Source organism: Saccoglossus kowalevskii, chromosome 16 (genome assembly GCF_978046115.1).
Source record: "Saccoglossus kowalevskii chromosome 16, keSacKowa6.1, whole genome shotgun sequence".
Lineage (NCBI taxonomy): Eukaryota > Metazoa > Hemichordata > Enteropneusta > Harrimaniidae > Saccoglossus > Saccoglossus kowalevskii.
The window spans coordinates 19,935,310-19,954,629 of record NC_140656.1 but is presented as its reverse complement, the minus strand read 5'-3'; the positions used below and the strand labels follow the sequence as shown (position 1 = coordinate 19,954,629).

The window sequence follows — 19,320 nt, the reverse complement described above, 5'->3', positions numbered from 1 at the left end:
TTTAATAACTTTACTTCTTTGTTAATTCAGGTCTTTGTATATTACCAGGACCTGGGGGTTTGTTTCATTATCACCAATATAACTCCCATCAAAAAGTAGCTCTTACACCCCTCTACAGTTTCCACTGAGATTGGTAATGATACGACCCATCTGTCAATGATTCAGATCAAGGTCATGACATCACTAAAAACCCTAGCTTTACATTCTAAGCTAATTATTTATTCTGAGCATGCTCAGTTGTACTCTCACTGGTGTTAGGAGTTTTGGATGAAAAAGACCCACTTTTAAGATCTGGAAAAACAAATTACATGCATATTCAGCAGAGACTTGTTTATCAAACTGCCAAGTTTTATTGATATCTGCTGCAGAAATTCTGAGAAAATGTTAGAGATGTCACAGACTAGAAGCGTCTGAAACAGGGACTAACTGGAGTGAATTGATGTCAAAGCTACATTTTCAATAATATCACTTACTTACCATTTTCTTTCAAGATTGCACAAGTTGAAGTCATAATAAATTCACCAACACAAAAACAACATTCTGTAATCACAGAAAAAGGCAATATATTTCAAGAAGAAACTTGTCTCTATTACATCAAAATAAATATGCTTTTATAGTGTTCTGAACAAAATAAGTAAAAAAAAAAAAAATTAGCAAAATTAACTCTCAACTGTTCAGCATTTTCTCTCATGGCCAGTTGATCAACTCTTTTTTCTGCCATTCTGTTAATACAAAGCCACTTAAAAAATTCAGCCTGATTGGCTACTCAGCCCTCACACCTGACTGTCAGACCAATCAGAGAGCAGCTTGTTTGTTGAAAGGTTTTTTCAATGTATCAAAATTCTGCTTTGATTCAACTGCCATCACCTGCTGTTATAGCAGGTCCAATTGTTTTCCACCCACTTTTGTGAATGAATTCATTCAGCTGCACAAAACTTATAATTATGGGGTAGATTTATGGATGTCTAAACATATTTTCTATGTTATTGGTCAAATTCAATTTGTAAATCATGGTCTCTTGGAAAATGCACACTAGATGTTGAAATAACAATGCTTCAAAGTAAACGCTTGTTTTCTCCAGTGTGTTGGGTTAACTGTAGGGTAAAACACATGAAGATGAGGGCAAATACAATTCTGCAAAATCACCATAGGTTGAGGTGGTTGGTAAAACTGAATATTTGAAAGAAAAAAAAAAACAGTTCTTGGAGAACAGCTCATAAGATCACAATAGCAAAATTAAATAGTGTAAGACTGAAAAATATAATATGTAGAAAGATGACATGATAGCTGAAGACAATGCTGTCGCATATAGTCTAAGTATCATTGATTATCCTCTGCTGGTGGCTGCTGGTCACCGAGTGGTTCACCCTGCCCCCACCGAAAACCACCAGGTCTGTCTTCTTCTGGTAAAGGTTCATAATTAGGATCCACTGTGGGGCCATCAAAAATAGATTTACTGTGAATCAAATAATACAGCAGTCATTAATTAGATGGTATTGATACAGATATTGCCATGGCAACATGAAATATTGATTGTTAGTGAATGTAAATACTATATTAATAAACTCAACTTGACAAGTAGGTGTATGGTGCTACTAGCGTGCTCTACTTCAGATTACCACTAATTGAGAGTAAGATGAGGAGGGGCATATTAATTGTCAGCACTACTTTATAACATTGATAATATACAACTTTTTATTCTCATGTCCAAAGCAAAATTTTGGGATATAAAGAAATAATTTTCACCATTTTTTTTTTACTGCTTCTTCAACATTTCCAGTGATCTTTATTTTTTTTTTATTTTCAGTATGCTAAAGGCATAATAATGATATTACCAAGAAGATGACATAATTTTTAATTCGGCCTGAACTTCCCTAAAACATTGCCTGCAAAAAGCCGCCACGGATAAGTGAAACGAATGCGAAAAAACGCATCAGCAGACAATACATGTATGTCAAATGTGAATATCCAAGAAAACTTGATATACTGGTAATGTAAAACAATTTAATATTCACATATTGATATCAGTTACTTACAGAAAACCTGGTGTCTTTAAAAGTTTGAAACCTCCAGGCTGCTGAGGAAACACGTCTTCCAAGAAGTAATAAACATGACCCACAGCTATACCTGGAAAAACAAACAAAAAAACAGTGACAGTGAGGAAATACAATCACCCTATCAATCCAAATGAAACAGAGCAGTAAATAAGTAATTTTCTGTTCACTGTGAGTTTTGTGTATTGAATGAAAGGTACAGACTGAATGACCACTGCAAAAATTGAATAATTTAATTTTGAACTTGAAATTCTTATTACAGCTCAATCACAGACAGAATCCCTAATCACCTTTGAGAAAATCTTTATTGAAAAACACATATTTGAGTATAGTGCCAACTTACCCATGATATCAACAATGACTGAGTTGCCAAGCAACAGTGAGAATGCTAACAACACCCATGGCAAGTAGGGAGCTTGGAAGTTCATTAACCCAAAAAAGTTCAATCGTACGTAAGGATTACGACGACTCCAGATGTACACTAGCATCAGCGTAAATGCCTGACCTAAAAACACTAAGTTTACAAATAAAGCAATTATCTGTATAAATCGTTAAGAAAAAATTAGCAAGCAGTTGAATTATCTTGAGCCAGGTTAGTATTGAGCGGCAACATGGCACAGGGATAAAAGCAGTATGAGCAAAAGACAAAGGCCACACAAGAAAGGGGCAGTTCGATGGCAGAAGCATATGAAGCAGGAACACAGTTTGATAGGTGAAGTATGGGAAACTATTGGAAAGACAATCTAAGTATGCAGCGTCTGTTTAACCTGCTTAGCATCAACAAAACAATGTTTTGGTTTCCTCCTAATGTTAACATTAATACAAGTCTTATTATTCACACTGATTGGTTCGGTTTTCAGGTGATGTAAGGTCAGAGAGCATATTTTTAGTGACATGAGGGCATGGTTTGCGTATTTACTTTGGGTTTGAAAAGTTTGATGACAGCTAGTGATGAGTTTCATGATGGCCAACTGATTAACCAGGCCTTGCAGTTGCACATTGGGATGACTAAACAGCTGAAAAAAAAACAGTTTAGTGGTTTTTGCAATAGTCTCAGTATCAAGCAATAGATTCATAATGAACATGTGCCCCAAGTACAGATATGATGATACAAATACGGCCAATGTATTAACACAAAAAACAACAGGAGGTTAAAAGACTGTACAAAGAAATAAACACTTTCTTAGGCTTTAGTTTATGAAAGTTTTGTATTTAGTTCTTGGTAATCATGAAAAGGATACTGTCATAACTATTCCACCAAAAAGAAACATGAAAAAAAAATCACTGGTTCGTCCTCGAAAAGATCCTTCTTCCAGCATTCGGCAGTATCTATATGTAAATATCATGTTAAATAGAAAATTAAAACCAATCGTCCCAAAAAATAAGAAATTTGTCACCAGCCTCCATAACTGCAAAAAAGCAACAAAAAAGCATTAGAATAAGAGGTACATTGTAAGTGTCAATCAAGATTTTAAATAAATCGTGCTTTTTTGAAATGAAAAATGTTTGGGTTTTGAGTTCTTGTAGATTGTATGTTCATCTTTAACATTTGCATGCAGCATTGTTTGAGAGTTTATATTTCAGTGTTGTGAGAAAGTTGATTGTAGTACCACGTCTCACATTACTCAACAAATTACAAATCAATGATTCAAATATTTATAGACATTTTCACCAGCACACAAATAACTCTAGCCTAAATTCTTAATGTACGAATAGGCATGAGGTTTGTGAAGAAATCAGTTGCGTGTAAAAGACTGGTAGTACATACCTGGTATTTTGTGAATATAAGATCTGGATTGAAATACAATTGGAATGGAGTTATAACATCTAGTTGCTGTAATGCAAAATACAACCATTATTAGTTATATGACAAAGAATATGATTGAACCAACCATCCATCGATCCAACAAACTTGTTGTCAAGCTCACAGATTCCAATGAGGGTACTATAAAAACATTTATTTTTATTGGCATTCAATTTCACTATTTTGATGATTTGAGCAATTTCAATAGGTTTTAAGTTCACAAATTTAGCGGGGAACCAAGAGTTTTATTGTCATTATTCACATGGATTTATATTAGTGAATTGTAGCAAAATATTATTGAACACCAATACAACTGTAAACCCCCCCAACAATTTTTTTTATTGGTGTCCTAAAATACTACTGTAGAATATTTTCGCTGAAGGGATGATTCCGTGAAAATAAAATCCAGCGAATATACTTTTTTTCCTATATTTCACATTAAACTCATCAAAAATCAGTGAAAATAAATTCCATACAAAATGCCTAAAAAGCCTTTTCAGCGAAAATTAAATCCAGCGAAAATAAAGTATTCCACAGTAGTTATTGGGCAACATTATTCAAATAATATCAACAAAACTACAAATGAATACGTACAAACAGGAAGAAAAGCAGGTGTGGGCAGGTGTGTAACAATTATACCAATAAATCAGAAGATAAAAACTGGACTTTGGAGATTAAAATAGTTCACCACTGAACACATACATTAGGGCCACATGTGTTGCTTGAATAACACTATTATTCATGATTACAGTAATAAAATGGAAGAGGCTAATATAATAACCCATTTACTGGAAAGTAGTGACATTAATGTTAGAGATCTTGGCAATGTGCAGAGACTCAGGGCAGAGTTGGCACATGTTGAAACACGCGTGTAAACGTTGAGGCCAAGTCTGCATGTACCAAAAAAAACTTGATCTCAATAGATGCTTGGGGCCGAAACTTGTTGTGTTCCAAGATTTGCTGCCTGAACACTCAGCACGAACTGAAATCACGCCCTCAGTGGTGAGTTTAAGAGAACATATACTGATTCATTCTAGTAGGACATGACGATGGAGGGAAGTCCAGGTATATATGGTCGGATGCTGTAGTAATGTAATAAATACCATAACAGCAAATTGATATGATTTCAATATAGTAATTATTATTATCATATGCAAGTCGTTTTCCATATTTGGGTCAAATAACAGATAGACGAATGATAGCGAGAATTTGGCATGAGCCGAATCGGTTCCAAGAAGTATCCAGGAGCGTATTTACTTTTTAACCATGATTGATCACGCAAAGTTGACTGGAATGTTATATGACAACATTATCAATAAGAATGAACTTGAATATTGATCAAAATAGAACCCTTTTGCTTTTTTGACACTTACATGAAGTTGTTGTTCATTAATGAAATTTTAAGGTAACAAAATTCACAGTTATTGAGATAATTACGACCGAGCAGTTAAAATCAGCAAATGCGAGAAAACCGATAGGTGTTACTAGTACTTAACGAGTGTCAGCAAAAATTATGGATATGGTATAGTCCGGCCATGTATGTATGGGGTTCTAAAAACTAACTCTGCGACGCGATTGTGCGACTCGCCGAATGTCGATTATTGCACTCTGCGAAGAGCACGATTCCTATTGGTTGGTTGATTGGTTGGTCGAACAGCGCGAATCCTAATGGTCGATTTTCACCGCATGCCTTATAAAAGTTAAGTTTTAAATGGTAAAAATGGTACGGTAAAAAAAGTGTGTGAACACTATGTACCGGCGACATGCCGCACTGTTCGGTGATCGACAAGCACATGGAAGACAAATTGTGGGAACAAAGAAATGACACATGGTTTACGGTGATTAGACACATCACACCGCTGGCTAGAAAAGTTGAATAGTGTAACATGCACGTTGGTTTTGACTGCCTATTTACGGTGTAACGTTATCGCCATCTTGGAGTTGTAAGGCTTCGTCCGGACGACTATGCTCATTAGCATAGGCGGCAGCTTCAAAGCGAGTGGAACGCGCAGTACTTTTCACGAGTTCTGCAACGAATGTTGTACGTCTGCTTTGACTTGTGCACCAAGGAAAATAATTTGCATGCAGTGAAAAAAAATCATTCACCATGTGCATCGTTTTGCTGTGACAGCAGTTGTTTGCAATCGTCTGCCTTCGTTTAGATCATAAACGGACTGCAAACTTGTGGTCTACGATCGATCAGCTGGTATTTTAACCACCAGAAATGAAATACTTTGTAACAGTTGTGAAAAGTAAAGAAAAACAGCGTTGGTTTGTGGTATGAATGTAATTATTTTTGTATCATAATTTTCAAAGTCAGTATTACTGAAAATTGTGGTTTATTTTTTTAAATGAAAGCCAAATTTTGGTCGTCCATATTGAATCTTAATGTAGCAGGAAGGGAAATTTTCTTTTTTTCTTGATTTTTCAATAATTGATAAAACGGTTAATTTGTACCTTGATTCATCTACCAAGCTTTTCGAAATTTAGGAAAGACTAGTGCTCAAACGCTAACACTACTACCGTTTCGTTAATATTTGCATAATGTTTATAACATGTATATGTATTCTACCGGTAATACTCTGTTGTTGACGATTCTGATAAAACGGGTGACAAGCTTCCTGTCGCAAACAGTGCATATCAATCTAACGTCCATTGTCAGCATTATTATCAGTCAAGACTTCGTCTGAGAAATCGTTTTATTTTCTAAGTCTATAATTCTATTTTAATAACACCATCTTACTAACGCAATGGCGATAAAAAGAAAGAAAGCAAAGACGCCAATGACAAACGAAGCAAAGACAAATCTGCAACTCAGGGTCATATTCACCCGGCATATTTACTAATTTAGACTTGCCCCCAGCCTGTTGTGATTCTGATGAAAAATTACAGGACTTTCGCGTTCACCCCTCGTTTACGCAATTTATATTGATTTTTCAAGAATTTTTCATCAGAATCGCAACAGATTGCAAGCTCGTCTAGGTCATATTATGACCATCCTCGCGAGTGGTTCGAAAGGGATGAATAGGCTGAAATATTCGCATCAACGCGAAAGAGTTTCAATTACTTAATCGATGATGACACCGATACGCGAGACAGTTAAGGGCCGGTGATCAGACGAGGAAGTGAGTGCAGGAAATCTGTTGCTCGTCGACATCGGCCAAATAAACAAAGCAATCGTTTCCGTTTATGCAGAGAGCGTGAACCCATCTAATTTTCTGTTGACACTGCCGTTTTAGATTTCTATCTTCAGCAGTAGTTTAATTAAATCCATTCACACAGCTTTACGTTTTTCCTCTCTTAATATTCTTAATAAAACGATATTGATTGCCTAGAAACAGTTTGACCCGTTACACGCTTTATTTGGGAGTTCAAAGTGATGAATATAGTCATAACAAATTATACTTGCTAATGACAAAAAAGAATGTAACATCGTGTGAAACGTACTTCGCACTCTACTCGCTTTGACGCCTATGCTAATGAGCATAGTTGCGGACAAAGCCTTACAACTTCAAGATGGCGTTTGTTAATGTTACCAGCTCCTTGATGTTACACCGTAATAAGGCACCCAACACCAATGTGCACATGTTTTGTAACCCCTTTCATCCCCTCCGAAGGATGTTATATATGTTAATAAATCAATGGTAAATACTTGCTGATTACCGAACCGTGCGGCATGTCGTCGGTAAATACTTGTTTACTGTAGTTCTCCGAGCAGTCTGCGAAATAACCATTTAAAACTGAACATTTCTATAACGCATGCGGTGTACCCTTATATCGATCATGGAGGTGAATCGATCGACCATTGAGATTCCCGCTTTTCGACCAACCAACCAATGGGAATCGTGCTCTTCGCAGAGTGACACTACGATCCAGATGCAGAGTGCAATAATCGACATTCGGCGAGTCGCACAATCGCAACGCAGAGTTAGTTTTTAGACCCCCATAAATACCTCCAGTCTGGCACACAGCTTCGTGGCAATTAAATTGACCACATCCATAATTATTACCCTCTCCCAATTTCCAATCACTCAGTTTGAGCATGGAGGTAGAAAAGACCCGTCTACCTCCATGGTTTGAGTTGAACACTTTAGGTACCAAAAAATGTTTGAAAAAAAAAACTAATGTTTTTTTGCAATAGGTGTTTAAAGTAGATAAATTATAATCTTACGAGTGAGTCAGCATCTACACCATAAAATGCTAAAATATAAGACCGCTGCATTCAGCAAACCTTATGGCAGTATGCTGGTGTTTACAAACTAACTTACTGCACTCACTCGACACTATGATTTCCGGTTTTGCGGGTCACCAGAATATAGACTGTTATGAAAATCCACCATGTTACCTAAAAAACCAGCTGCAAGAATACTTACGACTGAAAGTGTAGTTAGTACACATGCTGTTGTATATGCTCGGGTAATCGGAGGAGTTTGCATGTACTCCTGCTGGAACGACTGGAAAGCCATTTTGCCACGTCAGATTTATACGCATGCGTGGAATTTGTGATCAAAATGCAAGCCGGGAAAACAGTAACCGGAAGTAAGCAATAGAGTTCAGTAACGAGTGACCTCTTGCAAGACTACCCAACGTACTGTATTTTAACCTAATTTACAATACTGATTCATATTACCAGTGTTTAGATTTATATACGACTGGCAATTAGAAAAAAATATAAAACTATTTAATCTTTATTTTCACCAATTCTCAAACACTAATTACTCAACAGTGACAACATTGATAGTTTCAATGGGAAAAAAACAAAAATATATAAACCTAGGGATGCCAATGTCACATCTTTGTTGTCACTTCGCTGGGCAGAAAATCTGAAACTATTTGTGCAAGGATGGCTTCTTCGCCGTATTATTCACCGGGAAGAGCAAGTAATTTCAATGAAGATATTTCAGACGAAGAGGAGGAATGTAGTTATCTCAGTGGCAGATCGTCTGATGAAGGTATGCAGACAGTGTCGGGTCCGACGATTCCAACACGTTGGCCCGTCATAGTCGTATGAGTATTCTGTTTGTAAACTGACCCTGAATTTGTGGTAATGCGGCGTTGTATACACAGAATCACCGCCAATGTCATGCCGAAAATCTTTAAACCCACGCCATGATTATGTCATGCAAAACAACTAAAGTTATAGTTGGACATTTGTCACACAGCCAGTTCATTTATTATTTCATTTACATAAACACTAACCAATGGAGCATTCTATGCACCAACCAAACATGTCGGCCAGCCCCCTTACACAAACTACCGACCCAGGACTAGCAACACACTGAAAATAAGATAATCACTTATTTCTTATTATTAAAATGTTGCTTAATATGCATAGCATTTTTTCCCTAAAAGTAAAGTGTAAATATTTTAAATATGCCAGTAAAAAAAAAATAAAACGGGAATTTGACCAGTATTTATTATGTTATTCAAAGCTGTGTAAATACCATTACTAGTATACAAAGCAGATGTACAGTAATATACAGGGCTTAAACATTTTCTAAAATGTTTTTTTGAACATCCACAATTATGTCAGTGACTGATATTAATATGTATATATATTGCATTAAATTACCCAAATAGCACATTTTTATGTACTCATTTACTAAAATGTATTTCAAATTCAGTTAAAGAAATGTAGTTTGTTGATGTTTGAGAAAATCTCATTAGTTTCTTCATATGGGTATAAAGCAAATGAATGTGCTTCTAAAGCCATATCTCTGACATGCTTAGACTGATTATGTTAAAATTTTTATATATTCATTATACATTATGTTATAGATATATAGATGTATTCTATATGACCGATTTTGTTTTGTTAATTAATGCTGTTTCAGAGCAATATCTCTCAATATGGACAAGTACTCGTTTGACAATCAGATACAAGATGTCAATCATTTTAATGTTAAAAAAATCATAATCATATTCCTGACATGTTTATATTTCAACTATATTACTATAAATTATATATTTTAAATTCAACAATGCCCAGTAAATTTTAAGTGTAAATGCATGTTAAGGTACATACACCTGTTTACTCGTTTGGAGATCATTTGCTCAGGAAAACATGAATATACATGTATATGTGAGTCAATTTCAAAAGCATTTATTTACAAATAATGACAAACTCAATTCAAAAGAAACTTCTAACTCAAACTTGAAATAGCATGTAAACCATTGAATCTGCATATGTCAAGCAAAAAATTCTCACTGTGAACTATGATAGTTTTGTTTTAATACTACAGTAATTATTTATCAAATATCATGATAACCTGCAGTTTACACACATTATATACATTTTGGTTATATCTTCTTTAGACACTGAAGATGCAAGTGAGACAGACGTTGCTAAGTTAGAAGAAGAATTCACAGTTATGAAAGAAACGTAAGCATTACTAGTCCATGAATTAAATCGATCCAGTGACGTCTGGATACATGCCTTGTACATGAATTCAATAACAAGAAAGTACTTTCAATTCATTCTTGTTAAATATTTCAGCAAACAAAATTACAAAAACTTCTGTATCATGTGAAAAAAATGTTTTATACTGTGAATATCTGCTCAGAAACTTAGAGCAAAACAGCCTCCAGGGCTGTATTTAAAAAGGTTTAACTGATAACGTATAAAGTATGTAACAAAATGACTTTTAAGATGTAAAATTCAATGAAAAAGTAAAATAATCACACAAACAATTTATCTGACGATGGGCAATAAGACATGTGGTAATGTGATGGCACAGGTTTGATAGCAGATTGGTCTAAGTCCTCGATGCGGAGAGAAAGGAACCAGAGTGATTTGTACAGCCGTCTGTGGCGCTGCTATATGGCCTCGGTCACATGGTTCGTGACGTAAGGGAAAGAGAATCATGGGGTCATGGGGCTTCCCCTGACCTAGATTCTATCTCTCCGTCACCGGCAGAATCGCTGATTAATGCCTACAGTTTGACTGACTGGAGTCTATGGTGGGTATGAACTATGTGAATAGGCGGGTTCGGGAACCCTCGCCTAAATGTATAACATGCACAATTTATATAAGTATTCATACAAATGAAACTTTACCTCTATGACAGTTTTCTGCATTCTTAATTGTGTCATTTCAGTATGTATCAAGAAAAATTGGCACAGTTAAAGAAACAGCTGCAAAACCTACAAGATGGCAGCCATTCTGAATTGAATAAAAAACTAAAGAAATTAGAGCAGAACTACAAAGATAGAATTAGAGTTGCTGAGGCTTCCAAGATGTATGAGGTAAGCTGTTATTCCTGAACTCTCCCAGTGTTATCACCAGTATGCCCACCAAGCCGATATGACACTCCACTTATGCACCAAGTCCTAATTCAAAAAAACGTACATTGATATAGTGATCTTGAAATTTTAATTAAGTTATATGATTTGTAATTTGCTAAAATGAAATTCCCATCACGTAAACAAAATAGGTGCAAATATGAAGGAAATTGGGTTCATTGTTTTTTGTGCCTCAAGTCACCAATACAATACCATACAATTTTATTTTTTTCTTCAAGTTCTACCTCGCCAGCAGTCAAGCTTTTTTGACTTGGCATTCCTACAAATCAGTTATGGGCACACAGATTAACACTGTTCTAAATACAATAAAAATACAATTCAAATGTTCTCACCCCTTTGATTTTATATCCAGTGGTATTCTTTTAGAAGTACATCTCCAAATAGGCGCAATAACGGCAAAACTTGTGTTTTGTTTTGGTGAGATTTTGAGTACTCCAATTCATACTGTGATTTGTTAATGCATATCGTTACTTTCATTTTACAGTTAGAATTTGTTGAGCGTGAGTACATCAAGGAAAAGAAGGCTTGTATTAAAGAATTTGAGGTAAGACAGGTTGTACATTTGTGTACTTCAAAGTAATATGTACACATGTTCGAGACCGAAACTAAAAAGAAATACCTTTAAAATACATTTAAAAATTTGAAAAAAATATAAATTCTATAAAAAAAATATACATAAAACCAAATAATACCGGTAATGTGATTGCTGTATTTATTTTTATGATTTTTTCAGTTAGCAAACAGTTTTCATACTTGGTTGCCATGACCCGAATGGTTGTTTGGGACTTCTGAACAATTGGTTGATCCCTACATTATTGGAAATATTAATGGTTTTTACCATATAGTACCAGAATTAAAGAATGTATAGCATTGAATTGGATGTTGATTCTGTAAAACTATTTACCTGCTTACCATTTTGGATTCTATTGAATTCCTAGAGAGTCTATGTATTTGTATTTCAAAAGTACATTTTGCAATTTGTGATCAGAATGTCAAATTTACTTTAAAATCTGTCGATGTTAAAAATGCTGTAAATCTTCAGAAAATACAATTAGCAACATAATACTCTCTCTCATCCCCTGTTTAAAGACACAACCTGAGAATTATATAGTATGGTTATAAACTGTTGACAAAAAAAAACTATGGACAAAAAACAAAAAAATATTCAGCAATGTGGGGAAAAAAAAGAGGAGAAAAACATTATAAAATAAATGTACTTTTTCATAATTCATTATGCATATCCACAGATGGCAATACATGTAAGTAAAAAAGAGGAAGGATTATGGATAATCACAGGCACCATGGTACCTGTCAGAAAATCTTAATGCATTGCAGGCCAAAACAGCAACAAGTGATTTGTCTGAAATATGACTTTTACCTTACCCCTTGATTTGACTTTAATCACATGTACATGGGATATGAACTTGGAACATACTCAAATGAAGCTATGGATGTATAATACATTGTTTTAACTTTCTATGAAAATATCGGCACTCATTATTGATATTGACAAGTTCAAGATTATTGATGTCTCTTTTGAACTCTTTCTTGTCTTTATATTGGCCACAGAAGTGCTATAGCGACAGAAAGAGTATCCTGTCACTGAACTCAAATATTTGCACAGCTACTGCAAACACAAAACATGTATGCCAGCTGACTGTGAAACATACCCTTGTAATTTCTGAATGATTATTTTGTGTGTCATAATTTATTTTACATTGTAATTTCATCATGTCATCCAGGCTAAGAAGATAGAACTCAAAGAGAACCTGATAGCTGAGTTGGAAGAGAAAAAGAGGGCTATTGAGAGTGAAAGACACACCATGGAACTTACTGGAGGTATATACCATTGCAGTGTTTTCATCCTCCTACCTTTTTCAGTAATATTTTTTTTTGTAACAGTTATTAAATTACAGGCATTTGTAATGAAGAGACTGTATACAAATTGTAACAGAACTATGTTCAAAGATGACCAGGTGGCTCTTACTGTAAATGCATTAAATATTCACTGTGTTTTAATTTTGCTATTTCCACTGGTAAATAAAATCCATGAGAAGATTAAAATTACCGGTACTATCAAACTCATTGTTTCTCTGGAAAATTCATGAACTAAATATGTTCAAAATGGGGAACACATCACAACTTGCACAGCAATTCAGAGCAATACTTGTTTCTTTACAGACTCCATGGAAGTAAAACCAGTAATGACAAGGAAGTTGAGGAGGCGACCTAACGATCCCATTCCATTACCAGAAAAACGACGAAAACCATCACCTGATATCCTTTTTAGCTCTGTTTTTCCATTTCCCGGATCCATACAATGTACATAGTTTTAAATTTTCTACATGTGCCTTCTTCCCTTCACTGTACTTGAATGATCATTAGAAAGCACAAGATCAGCTGAAGGATCATGTGTTTCTTGTTTTTACATTCATTCTTTCACTGTACTTGAATGGTCATTTGAAAGCACAAGATCAGCTGAAGTATCATGTGTTTCTTGTTTTTACATTCATTCTTTCACTGTACTTGAATGGTCATTTGAAAGCCCAAGATCAGCTGAAGAATCATGTGTTTCTTGTTTTTACATTCATTCTTTCACTGTACTTGAATGGTCATTTGAAAGCCCAAGATCAGCTGAAGAATCATGTGTTTCTTGTTTTTACATTCGTTCTTTCACTGTACTTGAATGGTCATTTGAAAGCACAAGATCAGCTGAAGGATCATGTGTTTCTTGTTTTTACATTCCAAATACTGCTAAGGAAACTTCATATTAATTGATGATGCTATGAACTCAGGTGTTTTCCTTAACAGTCTTACCTCATCTAAACTTTTTATTATCAGAAGATGATATTTTGGAAGATTTAAAAGTTTTAAATAAGGTATGTGAATTCAATGAAATGTGTGTTGTTGTATTGAGGCAATACCTATTTTTGCTGTGCCCATAATGTGAATGGAAGGAAATGTACATGTATATGAAAGAAAAATTGTCTGTCTTGTAGTTGTCGTTGTCATCATCGTCAATGTTGTGGTTACAATAACTGAAAATGTTTTTCCTCTGCCTGGTTTCAAATTTTAATATGTTGTATAAAACTCTCGACCAATTTTTATTTGAGTTATTGTCTTCATCAGCATGCCATCTAGATGAATTGAAAAATAAAAGCAGGTACATGTCCAGACAATAATGATAATATTTATACATCTAAGACCCTGGTGTTGACTACTAAAATCAATTACTATAAATTATTAATATCTGTCATTTAGATAATGCAGTAACCTGATATGTTTACAAAATTTGACAAGAAGATGTTTTTCGAAGTTATTTGACCCTTCTATTTTTTATCTAAATTTCTGCATCTCTGCAACCGGATCTCCTTCATGCATGGACATACCTTGTATATGTTAAGACCTTGATGCACATCATTTTGTTTTACAAATGTCATTCCAAATGGCCGACTGGTGGCCATTTTTATTACAAAAAATGCGGTTCTGAAGATACTTAAACGATTACAGTAAAACTTCACAATCACATCAAACATAATTTTACACATATGCAATTGTATTCATCATTAACATCACGTTTATTCCTCCCAGCTGTACCTGGTACAGTTGTAACTATGAACAAGGCAAATGGTGTAATTGTTACACTGTGTTTGTACTGTAATTTACAATTCCAAATTATTCCTTGCAATTTGTTTTCATTTTTGGTGTGTTGACGCCCTGCAAGGGGTGTTGCTGAGAATAACAGTATCTTTTGTTGTACAGTGGCACAATAAATGGTGAATTTCACTCTAGGCGTACTGATCAATTACCAGTTCTACGTGTTATTCAACATTATTTGAAGCCATTAACAACACTTGAATTTACAATTTGTAGGAGTACTTTTCTCTTACAACCACCAAGTTAAAAATAGTAATGCCTGTCAGACATGTGTGTTAGTATATTTAATTCAATCTTGCCCTGTCACATTTCATTGTAGAAAATTCTGAAGAGTCTTAAGAACATGGTGCACTCGCAGGTGAGCATAACGGATTGTATTTAATGCAACACTTTACATTACATCCATTATTCATCTCAATACAGAGTGTAATTCCATGGCTGATACTATGATAATATACTAACACTATTGTGTTGTCAAGAAGGAAAATAGAATTCTTACAGAGATCCATTCTATTGTACTCTCTGGAGAATTATTGCAGAGATCCTTGGTGTTGTACTCTCTGGAGGATTCTTGCAGAGGTCCATTCTATTGCACCCTCTGGAGAATTATGGCGGAGATGCTTGGTGTTGTAATCTCTGGAGGATTCTTGCAGAGGTCCATGCTGTTATACTCTCCGGAGGGTTCTTGTAGAGATCCATGCTGTTGTACTCTCCGGAGGGTTCTTGTAGAGATCCATGCTGTTGTACTCTCTGGAGGATTCTTGCAGAGGTCCATTCTATTGCACCCTCTGGAGAATTATTGCAGAGATGCTTGGTGTTGTAATCTCTGGAGGATTCTTGCAGAGGTCCATGCTGTTATACTCTCCGGAGGGTTCTTGTAGAGATCCATGCTGTTGTACTCTCTGGAGGGTTCTTGTAGAGATCCATGCTGTTGTACTCTCTGGAGGATTCTTGCAGAGGTCCATACTGTTGTACTCTCTGGAGGATTCTTGCAGAGGTCCATGGTGTTGTACAAAATGTACCCTCTGGAGAATTATTGCAGAGGTCCATACTATTGCACCCTCTGGAGAATTATTGCAGAGATGCTTGGTGTTGTAATCTCTGGAGGATTCTTGCAGAGGTCCATGGTGTTATACTCTCCGGAAGGTTCTTGTAGAGATCCATGCTGTTGTACTCTCCGGAGGGTTCTTGTAGAGATCCATGCTGTTGTACTCTCTGGAGGATTCTTGCAGAGGTCCATGGTGTTGTACAAAATGTACCCTCTGGAGAATTATTGCAGAGGTCCATACTGTTGTACTCTCTGGAGGATTCTTGCAAAGGTCCATGCTGTTGTACTCTCTGGAGGATTCTTGCAGAGGTCCATACTGTTGTACTCTCTGGAGGATTTATTGCAGAGGTCCATGCTGTTGTACAAAATGTACTTTCTGGAGAATTCCTGCAGAGGTCCATGCTGTTGTACTCTCTGGAAGATTCTTGCAGAGATCCATGGTGTTGTACAAAATGTACTCTCTGGAGAATTCTTTCAGAGGTCCATGCTGTTGTACTCTCTGGAGGATTCTTGCAGAGGTCCATAGTGTTGTACAAAATGTACTCTCTGGAGAATTCTTGCAGACGTCCATGGTGTTGTACTCCCTAGAGGATTCTTGCAAGAGTCCATGCTGTTGTATTCTCTGGAGAGTTCTTACAAAGGTACATGTTGTTGTACTCTGTAGAATTTTCGCAGTGGTCCATGTTGCGGTACTCTCTGGAGGATGATAGTTTACCATTCATCCTGCCTAATTATAGCAATTTCTGCAACACAATTAACAAATTGGAAATTTGTAATATCCATTGATGTATATATGTATGATTTTGGTGAATTTCTTAAATTGATCTTGATATTATGTAAAAAAAACTTGCTTTATTTAAGGCAGAAGAATTTTATTCTAAATTCTATTAATGTTTCAATGACAGACATGCTTTGGGAGATATTATTTAAATTTATTGTGTGTTACCACCACATTATTCAACTTTAACAATGGAATATTGTAAATTTAATGTTCAAATGGAATGTATTATTTAATTTTCAAGCTACATCATTTTATTTTCTGTTTGTGGTGTAATGACAATTTTTGGCAGCATAGTGGTCTACATGCCCGGGATGAACACTGTCTCTGTATTTTTTGCATTGTTTGCGATAACATTTCAGATGAAAGGTGGACCACACACCCTGTATATACAAAGCATATTACCTCATAACAATACTTTTATTATTTGTTTTCAGGGAAAAGCTGTTACAACAAGAAGATCAAGTAAGTATTCATTTGTGTTTAATTTGAACCCTGTTGGTGATGTCTTTACCAAATAGCTTATCGAGGTCGTCTCGTTTGGAAATCGGTGCAAGAGGAATAGCCTCTGGAGTATATCATGCATCAGTGTAGTGTGTGGCATGTAATTAAGATGTTTTTTTTAAAAATATTTATAAAACATCTGTATGTTCCAGAACTTTATTTGCATCACATTTATGCAGTCTGAAATGAGATTCAAAAGAATCTTACACTTAACCTTGGTTGGTTGGACTGGACAATGATCATTATATTTGGTTTCCAGATCACCACGACTCGTCAGGAAATCATTGCTCGTCAGGCAATAATTCGCATCACATCTACGAATGCCGTATTGACGACGGGAAACTATTCTACGATAAACGATGGTACCATAGAGGACAACCAGTCTATTATGAAAACAAAGAAGGAAATAAAGTCAGCGGTGTTATCAGTTCTGTCGGTCAGTCAGAGGTACGTAGTAACCACATGGCTCAGTTGATGTCCTTACCAATATAACTTACAAGTAATAGTAAGCTTAGGATGAGTTAACATCTACTCAGTGAAGTTTTATTATGACTTGTGTGTGTCAGTTAAAAATGTGCACATCACAGCTAGTTTTTCAAATGGATTTTAGAGAAATGTATAAGAAAAACAAAATAAAAACACTAGCATTCATGCAAAATGTCTCCCGAATGACTGTTCATAGCACAGAATTGACACTGGTGCTACAGTAACTTAGAAACAAATTTGCTTTTGATAAATAGCCACTGGTGTACATTGCCTCAATCTACATCCAACGTATTCACCGACACATATGTAGATAATGTTCAGGTCTTATAGGATCAGCTACTAGAAAACGTGCGTTACAAACCATTCTGTAGCTTCCACTCTTTAATTGGTTGATAAATCATGTTTTACATAGTTATTTGCTCAGATGTACTCTGCCAACTGGAATTAATGCCATCCACCAACATTGAGTTTTAATCAGATTGCCAAGCAAAGAAAGATAACAAAATGTATGTCCCATATAGAACTGTGCTGTAACTCACACAGTATCTTCAGTTCATTTCAATATGATGTATAGTTGATTGTGTTACTGATTCTTTTCTAGATATGGATCAGAAAAACCAGTGATAATGCAAAAGTCCGAATTTATGTCACACAGTTCCAAAAGGGCAAGTACTCCATTAAGAGACGATCAACGTGACCTGGCAAGGACAATGGTTTTCTGTTTGAAGCCAAATTTCAATTATTTTTACTGCCACTTTTAAAACTACTTAGATGAGTAGTTCCTGAGTTTTATGAGGGCGCTGTGCACATGTGTGCTTCTATTTCATGACACAAGTAGACATACATGAAGGTCAATGATGGGATTTGTTACGTGTCAGACGATGATATCAATGTGCTTTGTGTCAGAAATACTACAGTACAACTCCGGACAGTATAATGAAGAAGCATTTCTTCTGATTCCATTGAACTCTGTACATGTATAATGCTGAGAGTGCAACATTTCCTGCATATCACGCTTCCCATTATAAGCATATTCGTGTCTAATCTATTTGTACACAGCATGCATGTAGTAGTATTCTAAATAATTGACATGTATATACTATTTGCCTTATTAGAAGCACATAAACCAAAAATGAATCTTCAAAATACGACTTATTTTCCCTCTAGAAACAATCCTGCAATGTACATATGCTACTAATAGAGCCAATGTGGTATGTACATTTCATAAATAGGATCCCAAACCCAATTTGTTACAGGACCTGATTGCTTGCTCTGTCAATATTTTCTGTAAGCAGCAAAGTGCCCAGATAAAATCTGAACTGTGTTGTTTCAATTCAAATAGCATACAGTGCTGTGTGAGTATATGGCTACAAGTCCATATCATTGTTTTTTATCAAAATATTTTTGATTGATTTTTATTCCCATTTTTCAAATTGATTGTTTGGATGTGAATAATCATGAAACAGAAATTATATTAGTTATTTTAGCTCACTGCAATTGTGAAAACATTCAGCTTATTTGACCCCCCCCCCCCTCCAAAAAAAACTACCTTATGTAGTATGTGATTTATTGCATTCTTTGTTTTATTCATTGATAAAGGGACAATCTTTTTGATGGAATTTGTAACGGATTCACATTTGGGTTAGAGTAATCATGTTTTGTTTTTTTCATAAAAAGGTACATTTAG

The 19,320-nt window shown here is 35.4% G+C and overlaps 2 protein-coding genes across 4 annotated transcripts; one reads left to right on the top strand and one right to left on the bottom strand.

The window, feature by feature from the left end:
* Positions 1-1,188: 1,188 nt before the first annotated feature.
* On the bottom strand, positions 1,189-8,348 carry LOC100373814 (derlin-2-like). 2 transcript variants are annotated; one of them, XM_002735948.4, is made up of 6 exons: positions 8,232-8,348; positions 3,823-3,888; positions 3,296-3,463; positions 2,398-2,593; positions 2,037-2,127; positions 1,189-1,456 (listed from the first exon to the last, which is right to left on the bottom strand). In XM_002735948.4, exons 1-6 carry the CDS (start codon positions 8,322-8,324, stop codon positions 1,321-1,323), a joined length of 750 nt encoding a protein of 249 aa, XP_002735994.1. In that variant the 5' UTR covers positions 8,325-8,348; the 3' UTR covers positions 1,189-1,320. The 2 variants fall into 2 exon arrangements, with proteins under 2 accessions (XP_002735994.1, XP_085347317.1); XM_085491191.1 differs by lacking the exon at positions 1,189-1,456 and having other exon boundaries at positions 1,943-2,127.
* Positions 8,349-8,630: 282 nt separating this feature from the next.
* LOC100373967 (sin3 histone deacetylase corepressor complex component SDS3-like) lies at positions 8,631-18,477 on the top strand. Of its 2 annotated transcripts, XM_085491189.1 has the most exons (11): positions 8,631-8,810; positions 10,174-10,240; positions 10,956-11,103; positions 11,645-11,704; positions 12,903-12,999; positions 13,342-13,437; positions 13,978-14,039; positions 15,137-15,175; positions 17,081-17,108; positions 17,407-17,594; positions 18,235-18,477. In XM_085491189.1, the coding sequence occupies exons 1-11, from the start codon at positions 8,702-8,704 to the stop codon at positions 18,328-18,330; spliced, it is 990 nt and encodes a 329-aa protein (XP_085347315.1). In that variant the 5' UTR covers positions 8,631-8,701; the 3' UTR covers positions 18,331-18,477. The 2 variants fall into 2 exon arrangements, with proteins under 2 accessions (XP_085347315.1, XP_085347316.1); XM_085491190.1 differs by lacking the exon at positions 15,137-15,175 and having other exon boundaries at positions 18,235-18,464.
* The last annotated feature ends 843 nt before the right edge of the window (positions 18,478-19,320 follow it).